Source organism: Rhinopithecus roxellana, chromosome 2, assembly GCF_007565055.1.
Source record: "Rhinopithecus roxellana isolate Shanxi Qingling chromosome 2, ASM756505v1, whole genome shotgun sequence".
Classification (NCBI taxonomy): domain Eukaryota; kingdom Metazoa; phylum Chordata; class Mammalia; order Primates; family Cercopithecidae; genus Rhinopithecus; species Rhinopithecus roxellana.
In genome coordinates this window covers 76036800-76054593 of record NC_044550.1, presented here as the reverse complement: position 1 = coordinate 76054593, position 17794 = coordinate 76036800, and the positions used below count along the sequence as shown (strand labels likewise).

General features: G+C 40.2%; 1 protein-coding gene across 13 annotated transcripts in view; it reads left to right on the top strand.

Annotated features, from left to right (window-relative positions):
- The window catches only part of ELF2 (E74 like ETS transcription factor 2), a 132107-nt gene that overhangs the window by 39605 nt on the left and 74708 nt on the right, over positions 1 to 17794 (top strand). For 9 of the 13 annotated variants that reach the window (XM_030917141.1, XM_010353488.2, XM_010353487.2 and 6 more), the window contains exons 2-3: positions 11000 to 11084; positions 12662 to 12899. The exons of the other annotated variants lie outside the window; for them this stretch is intronic. In XM_030917141.1, the coding sequence (XP_030773001.1) occupies positions 12828 to 12899 (72 nt within the window). In that variant the 5' untranslated portion in view covers positions 11000 to 11084; positions 12662 to 12827. The remainder of the gene's footprint in view (positions 1 to 10999; positions 11085 to 12661; positions 12900 to 17794) is intronic. 13 annotated transcript variants of the gene reach the window in all.

Sequence of the window (17794 nt, the reverse complement as noted above, 5' to 3'; positions counted from 1 at the left end):
TCATTCTGTCACCCAGGCTGGAGTGCAGTGGCACAGTCTTGGCTCTCTGCAACCTCCGCCTCCTGGGTTCAAGAGATTCTCCTGCCTCAGCCGCCCAAGTAGTTGGGACTACAGGCACACGCCACCAAGCCCAGCTAATTTTTTTGTATTTGTGGTAGAGATGGGGTTTCATCATGTTGGCCAGGCTGGTCTTGAACTCCTAACCTCAGGTGATCTTGCCCACCTTGGCCTCCCAAAGTGTTGGGATTACAGGCATGAGCCACTGCACTCGGCCATATTTTTTATTCATTTTTTGAAGACAGGGTTTCGCTATGTTGCACAGGCTGGGCTTGAATTCCTGGGCTTGAGTAATCCTCTCAATTCAGCCTTCTGAGTAACTGGGACAGCAGGTGCCCACTGTCTCTATTGGCTGCAGTTCTTTTCTTTTAGCAATTTGAATATATTGGCCTACTGCCTTATGGCCTCTAAAGTTTCTGATGAGATATCTGCTGATAATCTTATTGTGTAATCCTTGCATGTGATAAATCTTTTCTCTCTTGCTACTTTCAAGCATCTCTGTGTTCAGTTTTTGAAAATTTGATTATATCATGTGTTGGTGTGGGTCTCTTCGAATTTATCTTACTTGGAGTTCGTTGAGCTTCTTGGATGTTTTTATTAGGGTCTTTCATCAAATTTTGGAGGTTTTCAGCTAATATTTCTTCAGATATTTTCTCTACCTCTGTTTTTTTTCTCCCTCTGAGACCCTCAAAATTCATATGTTGGTCAGCTTGATGGCATCGCACAGATCCTCTAGGTCTTTTCAGTTTTTTTTAGTCTTTCTTTGTTTCTGTTCCTTACACTCAGTAACTTTTAGTATCTGTCTTCAAGTTTACTGATTCTCTTCTGCTTGCTCAAATCTGCCTTTGAATTTCTGTAGTAAATTTTTCGTTTCAATTATACTTTTCAGCTCCAGAATTTCCTTTTGGTTTCTTTTCAGATTTTGTTTCTTTATTGGTGTTTTAATTTTGTTCATATATTGTTTTGTTGACTTTCTCCACATCTTCCTTTAGTTCTTGGAGCATATTTAAGATAGTTGTTTTAAAGTCTTTGTGTAGTAGATTAGCCATCAGATGTTTTTCAGGAACAGTTTATTTATTTATTTTTTCCTTTGACTGGCCCATCCTTTCCTGGTTTTTTGTTTGCCTTACGAGTTTTTGGAGAAAACCGGACATTTGAATCTCATGTGTTACTCTGGAAATAGAGTCTTCTTCTTCCCCAGGATTTGCTGTTGTTTGTGTTTTTTTTTTATTGTCTTTGGTTCTTTAAAAAAATTTCAATCACTTTTGGGGTACAAGTGATTATTGGTTACATGAATGAATGGTATAGTGGTGAAATCTGAGATTTTAGTGCACCTGTCACCCAAGTAGTGTACATTGTGCCCCATGTGTAGTCTTTTTATCTCTCACCCTCACTCCTACCCTCCCCCTTCTGAGTCTCCATAGTCCATTATATCACTCTGTATGCCTTTGTGTACTCATAGCTTAGCTCCCACTTACAAGTGAGAGCATACGGTATTTGGTTTTTCTTTCCTGAGTTACTTCACTTAGAATCATGGCCTCCAACTCCATCCAAGTTGCTGCAAAATACATGATTTTGTTCTTTTTTTATGGCTGAATAGTATTCCATGGTGCATATATACCACATGTTCTTTACTCATTGATCGACAGGCACATGGTTAGTTATAAATCTTTGCAACTGTGAATTGTGCTATAATAAACATACATGTACAGATGTCTTTTTGATATGATGACTTTTTTTCCTTTGGGTAGATACCCAGTAGTAGAATTGCTGGATCAAATGGTAGATCTACTTTTAGTTCTTTAAGAAATCTCTGGCTGGGCGTGGTGGCTCACGCCTGTAGTCCCAGCACTTTGGGAGGCCGAGGCAGGTGAATCATGAGGTCAGGAGTTCAAGACCAGCCTGGCCAAGATGGTGAAACCCCGTCTCTACTAAAAATACAAAAAAAAATTAGCCGGGTGCAGTGGCAGATGCCTGTAATCCCAGCTACTTGGGAGGCTGAGGCAAGAGAATCACTTGAACCCGGGAGAAGGATGTTGCAGTGAGCCAAGATCGCGCCACTGCACTCCAGCCTGGGCAACAGAGTGAGACTCTGTCTCAACAAAAAACAATCTCCATACTGTTTTTCATAGAGGTTGTACTAATTTACATTTCCATTAGCAGTGTATCAGTGTTCCCTTTTCACCAAATCCATGCCAATATCTATTGGCTTTTGACTTTTTTTTTTTTTTGAGACGGAGTCTCACTCTGTCCCCCTGGCTGGAGTGCAGTGGCGCGATCTCGGCTCACTGCAAGCCCCGCCTCCCGGGTTCCTGCCATTCTCCTGCCTCAGCCTCCCAAGTAGCTGGGACTACAGGCACCCGCCACCGTACTCGGCTAATTTTTTTTGTATTTTTAGTAGAGACGGGGTTTCACCGTGGTCTCGATCTCCTGACCTTGTGATCCGCCCGCCTCAGCCTCCCAAAGTGCTGGGATTACAGGCGTGAGCCACCGCACCCGGCCTGGCTTTTGACTTTTTAATAATGGCCATTCTTGCCAGGAGTAAGATGGTGTGTCATTTTGGGTTTAATTTGCATTTCCCTGAATGACTAGTGATGTTGAGCACTTTATCATTTGTGTGTTGGCCAGTTGTATATCTTCTTTTGAGAAATATTTGTTCATGTCATTTTCCCACTTTTTCATGGGATTATTTTTTTTTTCTTGCTGATTTGTTTGAGTTCCCTGTGGATTCTGGACATTGGTCCTTTGTTGGATGCAGAGTTTGCAAATATTTTCTCCCATTCTGTGGGTTGTCTGTTTACTCTGATGATGATGCTGATTATTATTTTTTGCTGTACAGAAGCCTTTTAAGTTTAATTAGGTCCCATTTATTTATTTTTGTTTTAGTTGCATTTGCTTTTGGGGTCTTAGTCATGAATTCTTTGCCTAGGCCAGTGTCCAGAAGAGTTTTTTCTAGGTTATCTTCTAGGATTTTTATGGTTTTAGGTCTTAGATTTAAATCTTTGATCCATCTTGAGTTGATGTTTGTATGAGGTGAGAGATAGGGATCCAATTTCATTTTTCTACTTGTGGCTAGCCAGTTTTCTCAGCAGCATTTATTAAATAGGGTGTCCTTTCTCCAATTTATGTTTTTCTTGCTTTGTTGAAGAGAGTTGGTTGTGGATATTTGGTTTTATTTCTGGATTCTTTAATCTGTTCCATTGGTCCACATGCCTGCTTTTATACCAGTACCATGCTATTTTGTTAACTATAGCCTGGTATAATTTGAAGTCCGATAATGTGATGCCTTCAGATTTGTTCTTTTTGCTTAGGATTGCTTTGGCTATTCAGCCTCTTTTTTGGTTTCATATGAGTTTTATGATTTTCTTTCTCTAAATCTGTGAAAAATAATGTTGCTGTTTTGATTGGATTTGTATTGAATCTGTAGATTGCTTTAGACAGTATGGTCATTTTCATGATAGAAGCATGGGATGTGTTTCTATTTGTTTGTGTTATCTATGATTTCTTTCATCAGTGTTTGTAGTTCTTCTTGTAGAGATCTTTCACCTCCTTGGTTAAGTACATTCCTAGGTATTTTATATAGTTTTTGCAGCTGTTATAAAACGGACTGAGTTCGTAATTTGATTCTCAGCTTGGTCATTGTTGTTGTCTAGCAGTGCTACTGATTTGTGTTCACTGACTTTGTAACCTAAGATTTTACTAAATTCACTTATCAAATCTAGTAGTCTTTGGAGGAATATTCAGCGTTTTTTAGGTATACGATCATATCATCAGTAAACAGCGATAGTTTGACTTCCTCTTTTCCAATTTGGATGCCCTTTATTTCTTTCTCACGCCTGGCTGCTCTGGCCAGGACTTAAAGTACTATGTTGAAAAGAAGTGATTAAAGTGAGCATCCTTGTCTTATTCTAGTTCTCGGGGGGAATGCTTGCAACTTTTTCCCATTCAGTATGATGTTGGCTATGGCTTTGTCATATATGACTTTTATTATTTTGAGATAATTCCCTTCTGTGGCTTGTTTGTTAGGTGTTTTTATCATAAAGCGATGCTTGATTTTATTGAATGTTTTTTCTGCATCTATTGGAACAATCATGTGGTTTTTGTTTTTAATTGTTTATGTGATATATCACATTGATTGACTTGCATATGTTAAACCATCCCTGCATTCTTGGGATTAAACCCACTTGATGACGGTGTGTTATCTTTTTGATGTGCCATTTGATTTGGTTAGCTAGTATTTTGTTTAGGATTTTTGCATCTGTGTTCATCAGGTTTATTGGTCTGTAGTTTTCTTTTCTTTTTGTTATATCTTTTCCTGGTTTTGGTATCAGGGTGATACTGACTTCATAGAATGAAGAACAGGTTGATTCCTTGATATGGTGCTGTCCCCCTTCCGCTAGGAGTAGAAGTCCCTGAGAGCCAGACGACTGTGAGTACTGCTGCTCCTCTGGGTCTAGCTGCCCAGTGGGGCTGCCACATTCCAGGCTGATTCTGGGGAATGTCTGCAAGGGATCCAGTGATATTATCTGTCCTCAGGTCTCCCAGCAATGTGTGCCAGCATGAGCTCTCATAGAGGTAACAGGGGAATGACATACATTGTGAGATTCCTTGGTTGTAAATAGCCATAGTATGTTGTCTTTCTTAAATGCTGGTTGTAGTATTAATAAACTGGTCATGTGGACAGACTCCGGACATCCTGGTTAGCCAGGGTACTGCTGACAGTGCTGATAGCTGAGGTTGTTCATAAGTTTTCTTCTTCCTGGGTGCAATGTTATTTTACCTGTAGATGCTGTAATAAACTGTGTCTGTTGGCCTCCAGCCAGGAGGTGGTGCGTGCAAAAGAGTGCCAGCTGTGGTTGAAGTGGTGGGATTTGTGCTTGTCCTTTGTTACCCATGGGAAGTATTTTGGTTTATCAGATGATGGGTGAGGCCATAGGGCTCCCAAAAGTTTCTGTCTTTTGTGTTAACCTACCAGGGCAGGTGGAGGGGCAAAGCCAGGTGGGGGCTTGGTCAGGCAGGCCTGCTCTTTGGCTCTGCATGTGTGGTGTAAGCACAGACCCATGTTGGGCTTTTGGAGCCATACCCTAGCCACTGGGGTAATGTTTCAGGAAAGAGCTTAGCTACCTCGACTTCACAGAAGAGTTCATGCAGGGAGTGGGGAGTAGCAGGTGGGAGTAAGTCTCATTCAGCTCCTACACACTTGTCAGGGCAGGTCTCTCACTCACAGTGTTCACTAGCAGCAGCTAACTAAATTCCAAGCTGTTTATATACAGGAACCTCAGCTTTCAGGCCATGCCCCTTTTCATCCACTGGCAATGCCAGAGCACCCAGCTCCTGTGCCTGTGGTTACAGCACACTTCCCATTCGTCCACCCAGTTCAGGCCAAGGCAGTTCATCCCCACTGGAGATTATATTTTGAATTTCAAATTGGGAGCTTCTTTCAACCTGCAGCCACTGCCTGAGTTAGTTGGCAGAACTTTGAACTCCCCTGTGACAGAATCAGGAATAGCTTCCCTTGGTTTGGAGACTGGGAATACACAAAAGGCTCTTCCTGCTCCTGGTCCTACTTGTATATTCTCCACCGCTCCCTATATCAGTTTGAGCACTGGGTGGGGTTAAGGCCTTCCCCTGTGGGCTGGTTTTCCAGTTTTCATAATGGGGGTGTATACTCTGGAGGTAATCTCTCTCTCTCTCATACTCTGGGGACTTACAGTTTTTTACCTGGCTCATGGTGTAGACTGCAGCCCGCCCCTTCTTTCAAAGGATCTGTGATTTCTTTCCATTTTTCTGTTAAGTTCCTGTATTGCTTCTTTGAAAAAAGTTCACAGTTCGAGTCTCTGCCCACTATTTTTTCTTTCCAAGTGGGAGAGGCATGCCAACACTACCTCCAATCTGCCATTTTCGGGAGGGCGGGATTTTTTTTTTTTTAATTAAAATTTAAATTTTTGTAGGCTGACTCTGTGGCAAGGATCAGCCTAAGGTGTATTTAAGGTCTTCTCAGGTCTTTTCTGAGCCTGGGCTTGTGTGGCCACTTTCTACATTTTTCCATATATATAGTTTTTGAATGTCCTAGTCTTTATTTTATTTTATTTTTTATTTTGAGACAGAGTCTTGCTCTGTTGCCCGGGCTGGAATGCAGTGGCTCAATCTTGGCTCACTGCAACCTCTGCCTCCTGGGCTCAAGCTCCCGCCTCAGCCTCCCGAGTAACTGGGATTGCAGGCGCCCACCACCACGCCCGGCTAATTTTTGTATTTTTAGTAGAGATGAGGTTTCACTATGTTGGCCAGGCTAGCCTTGAACTCCTGACCTCAAGTGATCTGTCCACCTTGGCCTCCCAAGGTGCAGGGATTACAGATGTGAGCCACCGCGCCAAGCCAAATGTCTTAGTCTTTAATGTGTGGCTCTCAAAAGGGAAAAAAGAGTAAAATGGGGTTTGCTGGCCTTTTAAGTCCCCTAGAAGTGACTTCAGCCAGAGGGGGAAGAGGCTTAACAATAATATCTACTCATTTCTTTGTGTGCTCCTCTGTGATCAGAAGCAATAATCAGTGATCAGAGCACAGATCCCTGATATTTGGAAAATAGTCCTTTTTGCTTACCATGGCCCTCACAAGTTGCATGCACACTATTCCAGGAACACATGCACAGCTGTCTACCCTCGAGTTGGGGGATGGGTAGCTGATTCTGTGCTGAGAGCTAGAATGACCGAAATTAACCACAATTTATTGTCCAAGCCTTCCCTTGGAGGTTGCAAGCCTTTAGTATTTTCCAGAGTTCCAAAATAATTACATTAGGTAGAGTCTGCCAGTGCAATTGTTGTCTAGATAGGGATACAGATTCCTGGTATATCCTATTCCATCATCTTCTGAGAATCCTCCAGCCTGGATTCGTTCTTGGTTTCTTTCTTTCTCTCAGACTAATCAATCCACATCAATTTTGCTTGTAAATGTCATCCTTTTATCTGCAAAATATATCTAAAGATTGACTACTTTTTTTTTTTTTTTTTTTTTGAGACAGGGTCTCACTCTGTCGCCCAAGCTGGAGTGCAGTGGTGAGATTTTGGATCACTGCAGCTTCAACCTGCCCAGCATCCCGAGTAGCTGGGACAAAGGGGTGTGCCATCATGCTTGGCTATGATCACTTTTCACTACCTCCAGAATTACCACTCTGGTCCCAGCCAGTATCACTTCTCATCTTAATTATAGGTTGGTGCAAAAGTAGTTTGCATTACATTAAAAGTAATGGCAAAACTGCAATTACTTTTGCACAACATATATTATTGTAGCCTGCTAACTGACACCTGTTTCTGCTCTTGTCCCCTTGTCTGTTCTCAACCCAGCATCTGAATGATCCTTATAATAATCAGATCATCTTTTTGTGTAAAACCTTCCTTCCCTCTGAAGTCAAAGTCCTCACAGGGCACCTACTTGGCTCCCTTCCCTTTCTGTCCTCTTCAACTATTCTTTCTTCCTTTTGCTCACTTCACTTCAGCTGTATTGGGTTCCCTTGCTGATCCTTTAACTAGTCAGGCATACATCCTCTTGAGGGTGTTGAATTTCTTTTGACTAGAAGGCTCTTCCCCCAGGCATTGCCACAACTCACTTCTACTTTTGGGTTTTTACTCTTATGTCACTTTTTTAGTGAGTCCTTATCTGACCACTCAATCTGAATTGGCAACTCTCCTGCCGTATAATCCCTGTCTCTGGTTAATTTAACTCCTTAGCCTTCAGCATCATCTACACGTATGGTATACTATTTTATTTTTTTCTCTCTTCTCTGCAGTATAAGATCCATAAAAACAGGGACTTTGTCTTTATTCACTACTGGACCCAGGCACCTAAAATTGTGCTGTCGTATAATAGTGCTCATTTAGTATTTGTTGTGTGATTGAATTAATGAGTGGAGTGCTTGGGTTATCCTGGCATCAATGCTTAGTATTTATGTATACCTTATCTAATTTCAGTGAAGTAGAGTAGCAAATCTGGAAGAGAGATTTGAGTGAAGCTGTAGGAGTTTTCATACCTTAGAAAGAGTGTAAACAATCTGAAGAGAAAAGGACTAGGGATGGGATCTTGGAAACAACCACCTGTAAGGGTTGACCAGAGAGCAGCACTGTCCTAAGACTTCGCCAACTGGGAACAAAAGACCTATGCTTTAAAGGTCCTCATATGGTCTTCCTCCAGAAGCTACACCCGTGCCCATAGAGTGAAGACTTTGTGGGGGCCAAGGTGACTAGTCTACCTGGTCTCTTTCTAGATTAATCCTTGAATATTTGATCCTAGAATTTCCTGCCTATGTGTCCCTTCACAACTCTCTCCTCTGATTCTCTCCTCTCTTGACTGTACAACACATATGGGATCCCCTGTGTTTAAGGGATGGCCAAGGAGCAGCTATTTGCAGTCATGTGACCAGAGCTTGGACCTGTAGGCTTTATATATGTGTGCATATGAAGTCCTTCGTAGTATAAAGTAGAGCTAAAGGTGGGAAGAGAAAAGGAGTTGACTGCAGACAAGGGGAAGGGGTATGGACTTTCCTTCCTATGTCCCTACATAACATTAAGGGAGCCTGAGAACTCAAAAATAGAACTTGGCCTTTCAGGTTGTTATTAGTCAAGGTAGGAGGAGGGAATAATAATTTAACAGCTTGATTTAGAACTTTTAAAAATATTTAGACACATGGTATGTAGGCTTCCATTTGTACTCTTGTTCCAGTCTCCTTGAAAATGAGGGTTGAGCCTGCAAGGGGGAATTGAAAGGGAGTAGCCAGAGAGGGAAAAGATAAATTCAAGGTAGAGTTTCAAGAAGGGAGTGATTAACAGTGTCAGATGCTTCAGAGGCATCAAGTCCTATGAAGAGAGAAATGTATCCATTGGATTCTGCAAGCGGAATTTAGTAAAAGTTTCAGTTGAGTGGGGATGGATGCCAAACTTTGATAGAAGGAGGAGTACTTGAGAAATTAGAAAGGGGAGACAGAGTATAAAAGATTTCTTATCTAGAAACTTACCTGAGAAAGAAAGGAGCTGGAGCAGTAGCTGGAAGGGTATGCAGGATTATGGAAGAGGACTTTTCCTTTGTTTTGTTTTTGTTTTTGAGACAGGATCTTGCCCTGTCACCCAGGCTTGAGTGCAGTGGCAGGATCATGGCTCACTGTAACCTCAACCTCCTGGGCTCAAGCGGTCCTCCCACCTCAGCCTCCCAAATAGCTGGGACTACAGGTTTGCACTACCAGGCCCGGCTAAGTTTTTTATTTTTTGTATTTTTACTTTTATTTTTTTTTGAGGCAGAGTCTCGCTCTGTCGCCCAGGCTGGAGTGCAGTGATGCAATCTCGGCTCACTGCAAGCTCCACCTCCCGGGTTCACGGCCATTCTCCTGCCTCAGCCTCCTGAGTAGCTGGGACTACAGGCGCCCGCCACCACGCCCGGCTACTTTTTTGTATTTTTAATAGAGACGGGGTTTCACTGTGGTCTCGATCTCCTGACCTTGTGATTCGCCCGCCTCGACCTCCCAAAGTGCTGGGATTACAGGCGTGAGCCACCGCGCTTTTGTAGAGACAGGGATTTCCCTATGTTGGCCAGGCTGGTGTGGAGCTCCTGGGCTCAAGTGATCCTTCTGCTTCCCTCTCCCAAAGTGTTGGGATTACAGGCCTGAGCCACCTTGCCCAGTCAACTTTTCTACTTTTAAGATGAGAGGATCTTGCAAATGCTTGTATGTTGAGGGAAAGGAGCCCAATGGTAGTAAGAGAAGGTTAAGGAAAAAGGGAATAATTGATGGAACAAGACCTACGATCAAGTGCTTAAGTCAAGTGCTTAAGTCTTTAAGCCTTTGAAAGAAGGAGGACTATTTGAGGAGGCTTGGGAGTTAGAAGTAGGGCTTGGGATGTTTGGATGGGTGCTGATGCTAAGTCGGTGGGGTGAGATAGCAGGAACATGTCTAATAGTGACTCAGGAGGCTGAGGTGGGAGAATCACCTGAGGCCAGGAGTTCAAGATCAGACTGGGTAACACAGCAATATCTTATCTTTAAAAATAAAAGTTAAAAATAAATACTGACTTGAGCGTGGTGGCATATGCCTGTAGTCCCAGCTCCTCAGGAGGCTGAGGCAGAAGGATAGCTTGAGCCCAGGAATTTGAGGCTGCAGTGAGCTGTGATCTCACCTCTGTGATCCAGCCTTGGTGACAAGAGTGAGACCCCAACTCTAAAAATTTTTATAGTAGTTTTTTGGGCTAGTCTTACTTTTCAAACTTGATTTTATATTCCTGGGGAGCAGAGGTTATACCTGTAACCACTTAGTAAGAACCTGTTATTAGAACTTGCCTAATGGAGGAAAAAAAAAACAAGAACCTGTTTGAAATGCAGCCCATAATATGGAGCATAGGCTTCATACGTTGGTTCTGTCCTCACTCAATAGTTGTTTTGTAGTGGTGAGTTAAAATTTAAAGTTTGAGGCCGGGCGCGGTGGCTCAAGCCTGTAATCCCAGCACTTTGGGAGGCCGAGACGGGCGGATCACAAGGTCAGGAGATCGAGACCATCCTGGCTAACACAGTGAAGCCCCGTCTCTACTAAAAATACAAAAACTAGCCGGGCGAGGTGGCGGGCTCCTGTAGTCCCAGGTACTCGGGAGGCTGAGGCAGGAGAATGGCGTAAACCCGAGAGGCGGAGCTTGCAGTGAGCTGAGATCCGGCCACTGCACTCCAGTCCGGGTGACAGAGCGAGACTCCGCCTCAAAAAAAAAAAAAAAAAAAAAAAAATTTAAAGTTTGAGAAAAGCTCTGATTTCTCAAAAACCTGGAAATAATTTATTGTATTCCTTATATGAATGTGTGATATATGGCTTTGGAAGTGATTTGTTTTATTAAGTATTTTCTATCTCAGACACATCTATTTGAGCATAGTGCTTTTTAATATAATTATATTAATACTGTCTTTTTTCCCCTCCCGCTGGTAGTTCCAAAGAACTACTGGTTCAGATTTTACCTCTTCCGAAGTTGTGAAAACAGTGAAGGATGCTTAGACTACTTAACATACAAACTGTAAGTAACATTTATTTCTGCTATTATTATATATATTGGGAATAGTTATTTATATTACCTTATATGGTGATAGTATGATGGGACTGTGGAATTTTATCAATTTTTCTTCTTAAGATACAAAGACTTTCTATTCCATTTTATGTTTGTAAGATCAAAAAGGAGGCTAATAGTACTGATCAGTAGGATGAAATTTCTGCTTTTTTTTAGGTATTTCATTTTTCTAGAAGTTTCTGGAAATTCTTTATTGTTTTATTTCCATATCTGTATGATGCCAGCAGGCAAACATAATACAAGGGCATAATATTAATGGAATGATTTATGGGAACTGTATACTTTCTCTTCAAATATGCTCGATTTTTCTGCATTCTTTTTGACATGAAAAATTCTGTTAGTAATAAATCTCCATACTTCCTCTGTATGAAAATTTTCGCATAAATGAAAACAAATAAAAAGTAACTTTTTAGGAATAATTTAATGCATAAATCCAGATGATTTAGGAAGGGGAAAAAATGTAAGAGGTTAAGAAATTACTTGAAACCATTTGCTAAATTGCATCTTGAACTAATATCAAAATAATTGAGGAAAAGTATGACAGAACTAATATCAAAACAATTGAGGAAAGTATGATAAAATAATATCAAAGGCATTCCAAGTGGTAACTACTTTAATTTTAAACTACTTTATTTGAAAATATAAGCAATTCAAATTAATGTCTTACATACAGTTCCTGTATTCATAGTGTATTCAAAGTGTGAATACAAAATGAGATTGCTGCCATAAGCAAAAAGACAGTTCTGATTGTTCAAACAAACAAACCAGATGCGGCAAAGAAGAAGAATGAAATATTTAAGAATCAGTAATCTTTTAATTTGTTAAATAGGCAAATCGGTTTCAACGTTTTCTCAGTCTGGCACATTTTATATATTAAATGAATAAGAGATCTTTAACATTTCTAGAAACTAACATATTTCAGGAATAAAACAACATCTTTATAAAGGGAGAAAGTTATAACTTTTTTTTTTTTTTGAGATGGAATCTCGCTCTGTCGCCAGGCTGGAGTGCAGTGATGCGATCTTGGCTCACTGCAACCTCCGCCTCCTGGGTTCAAGCGATTCTCCTGCCTCAGTCTCCTGAGTAGCTGGGACTACAGGCACACTCCACCACGCCCAGCTAATTTTTGTATTTTTAGTAGAGATGGGGTTTCACCATGTTGGCCAGGATGGTCTCGATCTCTTGACCTCATGATCTGCCTGCCTCGGCCTCCCAAAGTGCTGGAATTACAGGTGTGAGCCACCGTGCCTGGCACAGTTATAACATTTTATTTCCTAGAATATGAATATCGTAATACTACCTATGTACAATTGCTTGTTAAGAACTTACTCAGTATGTTCATGAACTTGATTACTAACTCTTAAGAGGCAGAATGTTCATTACTGCCCTCTTTTGGCACAGGGATATAGAAGCCTATCTTCTTTTTCTTAGTTCAGGGTTAAAATTAGATTGCAAAATAAGTTACACTTTATTTATGTCCTTCCTGTAATTTTTAAAATAACCTTTCAAATTCTTCCTCTTTTTAGGGTCTCTGGTTAATCATCTTTAGAAGACTGGATTTCTGGATATCTACTGCACTCCATCTCTATTGACTTTTAAAACATGATAATGCAAACCTGTAACACTGGCAACCATCAATGAACCTTTAATTTCATTGATTAATAGCGTTTGAAGCTTCCTCAGGGAATAACAATGACATCAGCAGTGGTTGACAGTGGAGGTACTATTTTGGAGCTTTCCAGCAATGGAGTAGAAAATCAAGAGGTTAGGCATTCAATGAATTACGTTTCTATTTTCTTCATAGAAATTTGTGCATGAACTAATTTTGAAATTAATAGGAAACAGATATTTGAGAGTAGAAATGTACAAAGCATGAAATTATACATGTACATGTCATGTATCCTTATAATTTAGGTAATAGAAGGTTAAGGAAGGTACTGCAGAGCTCACGTGAATTGTTGGAACATACATATATTAGAATGAACTTGGAGGGAGAAAACAAATGGAAAGAACACTATAGTATTAGTTGAGAGTTAAATTTAAATCCCTGATAAAACCCATTGTCTTGGATTATGATGTTGGTATATACTATGCCCAAATACCTAAATTAGATTCATTCTAAGTTAGAATTTTGTATGTGCTTTACTTATTATCTTTGTTTCTTGATTATTGTGTATCTTAATCAGTGTGAAGATCCATTGTATTTTAATCTCATATCAACACTTACAAATTTAGATAATTAGAAAATGAATTCACGTTTTGAAATTTTATGCATGTAGAATTTTGAATCATTAGCATATTTGGTTATTTTGTTATTGATAACATTGAAGAATTAGATGAGAATAAAAAATAACAGTACTAGAAATATAGGGGCTTCCAGGTCCTGGCTTCTATTCTCAGCATTCAGTAAAGAGTGAATATTGGGGCCGGAGGTGGTGGCTCACGCCTGTAATCCCAGCACTTTGGGAGGCCGAGGTGGGCGGATCACCAGGTCAAGCATTTGAGACCATCCTGGCTAACACTGCGAAATCCTGTCTCTACTTAAAATATAAAAACTTAGCCGGGCGTGGTGGTGGCCACCTATAGTCCCAGCTACTCGGGAGGCTGAGGTAGGAGAATGGCATGAACCCGGGGGGCAGAGCTTGCAGTGAGCTGAGATCGCGCCACTGCATTCCAGCCTGGGTGACAGAGCGAGACTTTGTCTCAAAAAAAAAAAGGGAATATTGGAAGGGATCTAAATTATAATTCAACAGTGTTGTCATAATAACCGATAATATTTGTTCAGAGCTGAGGTGGGGAAATGGAGAGTTTTCTATATTTAAAAAAAAAAAATCTGTTTTCTCTATTTTCTGTGAAAGATGCTGCGTTACTCGTGCTTGCTAACAGTATAACGGTATAATGGCATGCTTGAGAAACAAGTTAGGACATCAGTCTGTGTGTTCTGTAGTCTGGAATCTTTTTTTTTTTTTTTTTTTTTTGCCTCCTTGATGTCTGCTCATTTTTCTAAGATCTAGATCAGCTGTGGGCAAATTCGTTGGGAATAGGATAGTGAAGGTCTTCCTTTTCTTTTCTCAGTGGACTCAAAAACTCTTGTGTTTCTTTTGTATTCAGATCCAAAACTGGTGCAAAGTCCATTAAGAGAAGCCACAGCTACAGAACATACTTTCTTCCCATAGTCAATGTCTTATTTCTTCCCTCGAGATTCACTTTCTGTATGATCACCTCCAGGAATGACTCACCGAAGACATTATGGATTGGGGAACTGCCATCTCCTCCTAGATTACCCAGACTAAATATTGCTTTTTCCTCAAATGCTTTCTCCTGCCATATAGTTTTGCTCTGTTTTAACCCTATGAGGGGAGCCACCAAAAACAATAGGCAGAATATCTTTACCTTGTGTTGATTAAAAGGTATCATTAATATGGGGGAAATGAGGACAAACAGTTTGTTTCTGGAATACTTCTTGTATTTTTCTTCTTTACGTGGAACTTCAGTGTTCACAGCCAGGAGAACTTATTATTGTGGAAGAAAGAATCTCATAAATTAAATGACTATCAAGTTATTATTGACTAGTGATTTATGTGGTAGTTTTATAGGGTGATCACATTTTATAAAGTAAGTCAGAAGAAGACTATATCCTTAATGAGCATGTCAGGTAGTATGGCCCCAGAATAGGGCAAACTATTCTGGGGAGTTTTTTGTTTATGCTACGTAAGTGGCCACTTATTTTCATTCGTGTTTTCCTTTGACAAATATTAATTCACCACTTAACTGTCTTATCAAGTGCTTTTCTAGGCACTGGGGATAAATATTTCATAAATGTTATGAAAAATAATTCAGGACTAGAGTTGGATAGAGAAGTTGGTAGGGAGTACTTTAATTAGGGCAGCCAAGGAAGGCTTCACCAAAATGGTGACGTGACGTTTAGAGCTAAATGAAGTGAGGGGTGGGGCAATAGAAATATCTAGGGGAAGAGAATTGCAGGAAGAGAGAAAAGCCACTAATACTGGAAACATGGTTTGATTTTACAAAGGGAGATTTGAGGATGGTGGTATTCGAAAGATAGATTTTTGTCTTAGGAGAAGCTTTTCAGGAATGTTTCATTCATATATATATATAATAGTATATGTATAATAGTATATATATTCTAAGATGTAGAATGGGATGAAAACTGACCTGTCAAAATTTTGTAATCATAGTCCCAGAACCTGAAGAAAAAATAAATATTTAAAAAGTGGTAGGTATCTGGAGTTTTATTATCACTATTTTTAGGCTTTCTTTGTAACTTTTCCCCTTATTGTAAAAGTAATACATTTAATACAATTAGGATTATTCTATTTCTGAAAATGTCACAAAATAGTAAACCATAATGAGTATAGTTGCAAAAATTATTTTTCAGAATAATATATAAAATGTAGTCATGTATTTAAAAATGCAAACTACCAAATATGACTTAAATATATTCTGATAATTTAATAATTTAATATTAAGAGAAGTATTGGGCCTGGTGTGGTAGCTCATACCTGTAACCCCTACACTTTGAGAGGCCAAGGCGGGATGATCACTTGAGGACAGGAGTTCAAGACCAGCCTCAGACACACAGGGCACCCCCATTTCTATACTGGGGAGACTAAGGCAGGTGGATTTCTTGAGCTCAGGGCTTCAAGACCAGCCTGGGCACTGTGGCAAAACCCTGTCTCTACAAAAAAAAATACAAAAAACTAGCCAGGCATGGTGGCATGTACCTGTAGTCCCAGGTACTTGGGAGGCTGAAGTGGGAGGATTGCTTGAGCCTGGGAGGTAGAGGTTGCAGTGAGCCGTAATGGTGCCACTGCACTCCAGCCTGGGTGACAAACCAACAAACAAAAACAATGAAAAAGCAAAAAAGCAAAACCAAAAAACTAGCAGTCAAATCTAGCAGTGTATAAACGGTAGAATGCCATAACCAATTTTTTTTTAATCCCATGAAGGTAAGTTTAATGAATCAAGTAATTCACCATATCAACAGAGTGAAAGAGAAAAATTAGGTGATTATATCAGCAGTTAAAGAAAACCCATTTGCCAAAATTTAACACCTATTAATTATACAAACTCTCTAAACAAGGAATAAAAGGCAATTTTCTTAGCCTGGTGAAGTCAATCGGTGAAAAACCCACAGCCAACATCATACTTAATGGTTGAGAGCAAGGCAAGGATGTCTGTCCTAACCATCTTTATTCAACATTGCACTGGCAACATTACTACAAGGCAGTAAGAAAAATAAAAGACTCACAGCTTTGAGAAGTAGTAGTAAAACTGTCTTTATTTCTAGATGATATAACTGTGTACCTAGAAATTCCTAAGAAATCGACACAACTATTAGAACTAATAAATTTAGAATAGCCAGAGGATATGAGGTGAGTGTATAAGAATCAATTATTTATATATACTAGCAATATACAATCGGAAACTGAAGCAGTGCTATTTAATGGAGCATCAAAAAGCAGCCGGGTTCCCTGGCATGTGCATATAGTCCCAGCTACTCTAAAGGCCGAGGTGGGAGGCTTACTTGAGCCCAGGAGTTCAGGTGCAGCTCAAGCAAGATAGTGAACCCCCTGTCTTAAAAAAAAAATAGGGAAAAGTTTAATGAAATATATAAAAGACCTCTGTACAGTGAACTATAAATACTGTTGAGACATATTAAAGACCTGAATAGACAGATGTACCAAGTTTATGGATTGGAAGACATACTGTGGTTAAGAACAAAGTTGAAGGGCTTACACATCTGATTTAAAGACTTTCTATAAAGCAGCAGTAATTGAGGCAGTGTGGTATTGGTGTGCCAACAGACGTGTAGATCAATGGAACATTAAATACATGTAAAAATGCTCAATGTTATTAACCATCAGGGAAATGTAAATTAAAACCACAAGACGATCCTACTAAACACACAGAACGAGGAAAATTGATGAGAATAATACCACATGTTGGAAAGGATAAGGAGCAGCTAGACCTCTCATACATTGCTTATAAGAATGTAGGCCGGGCACGGTGGCTCACGCCTGTAACCCCAGCACTTTGGGAAGCCAAGGCGATCACGAGGTATCACGAGGGATCACGAGGTCAGGAGATTGAGACCATCCTGGCTAACGCAGAGAAACCTTCTGCCTCTACTACAAATAAAAAAATTAGCCGGGCGTGGTGGTGGGCACCTGTAGTCCCAGCTACTCGGAAGGCTGAGGCAGGAGAATGGCGTGAACAGGGAAGACGGAGCTTGCAGTGAGCCGAGATTGCGCCACTGTACTCCAGCCTGGGCGACAGAGCAAGACTTCATCCCCCCCCCCGAAAAAAAAGTAAAGTAATATAATCACTTTGGAAAATTATTTGAGTACTTTCAAAATTAAATGTACAATTGCCATATGATCTGGTAATTTGACTCTTAGGTAAATATGGAATGGAATGGAAAGGAAGGGAAGCCAAGACCAGGGATGTTCATAGGAGCATTATAGCCATATGAAGACAGGCAAATGGATAAGCAATTGATATATCTACAATAGAATTTTCAACAATAAAGGGAAATGAACTATTGATACATGCAGCAATGTGTATAAATATCAGCAGTAAAGAAGTTGGACACAAAAGAGAACTGTTGATTTCAATATAAAATTTGAGAAAAGGCA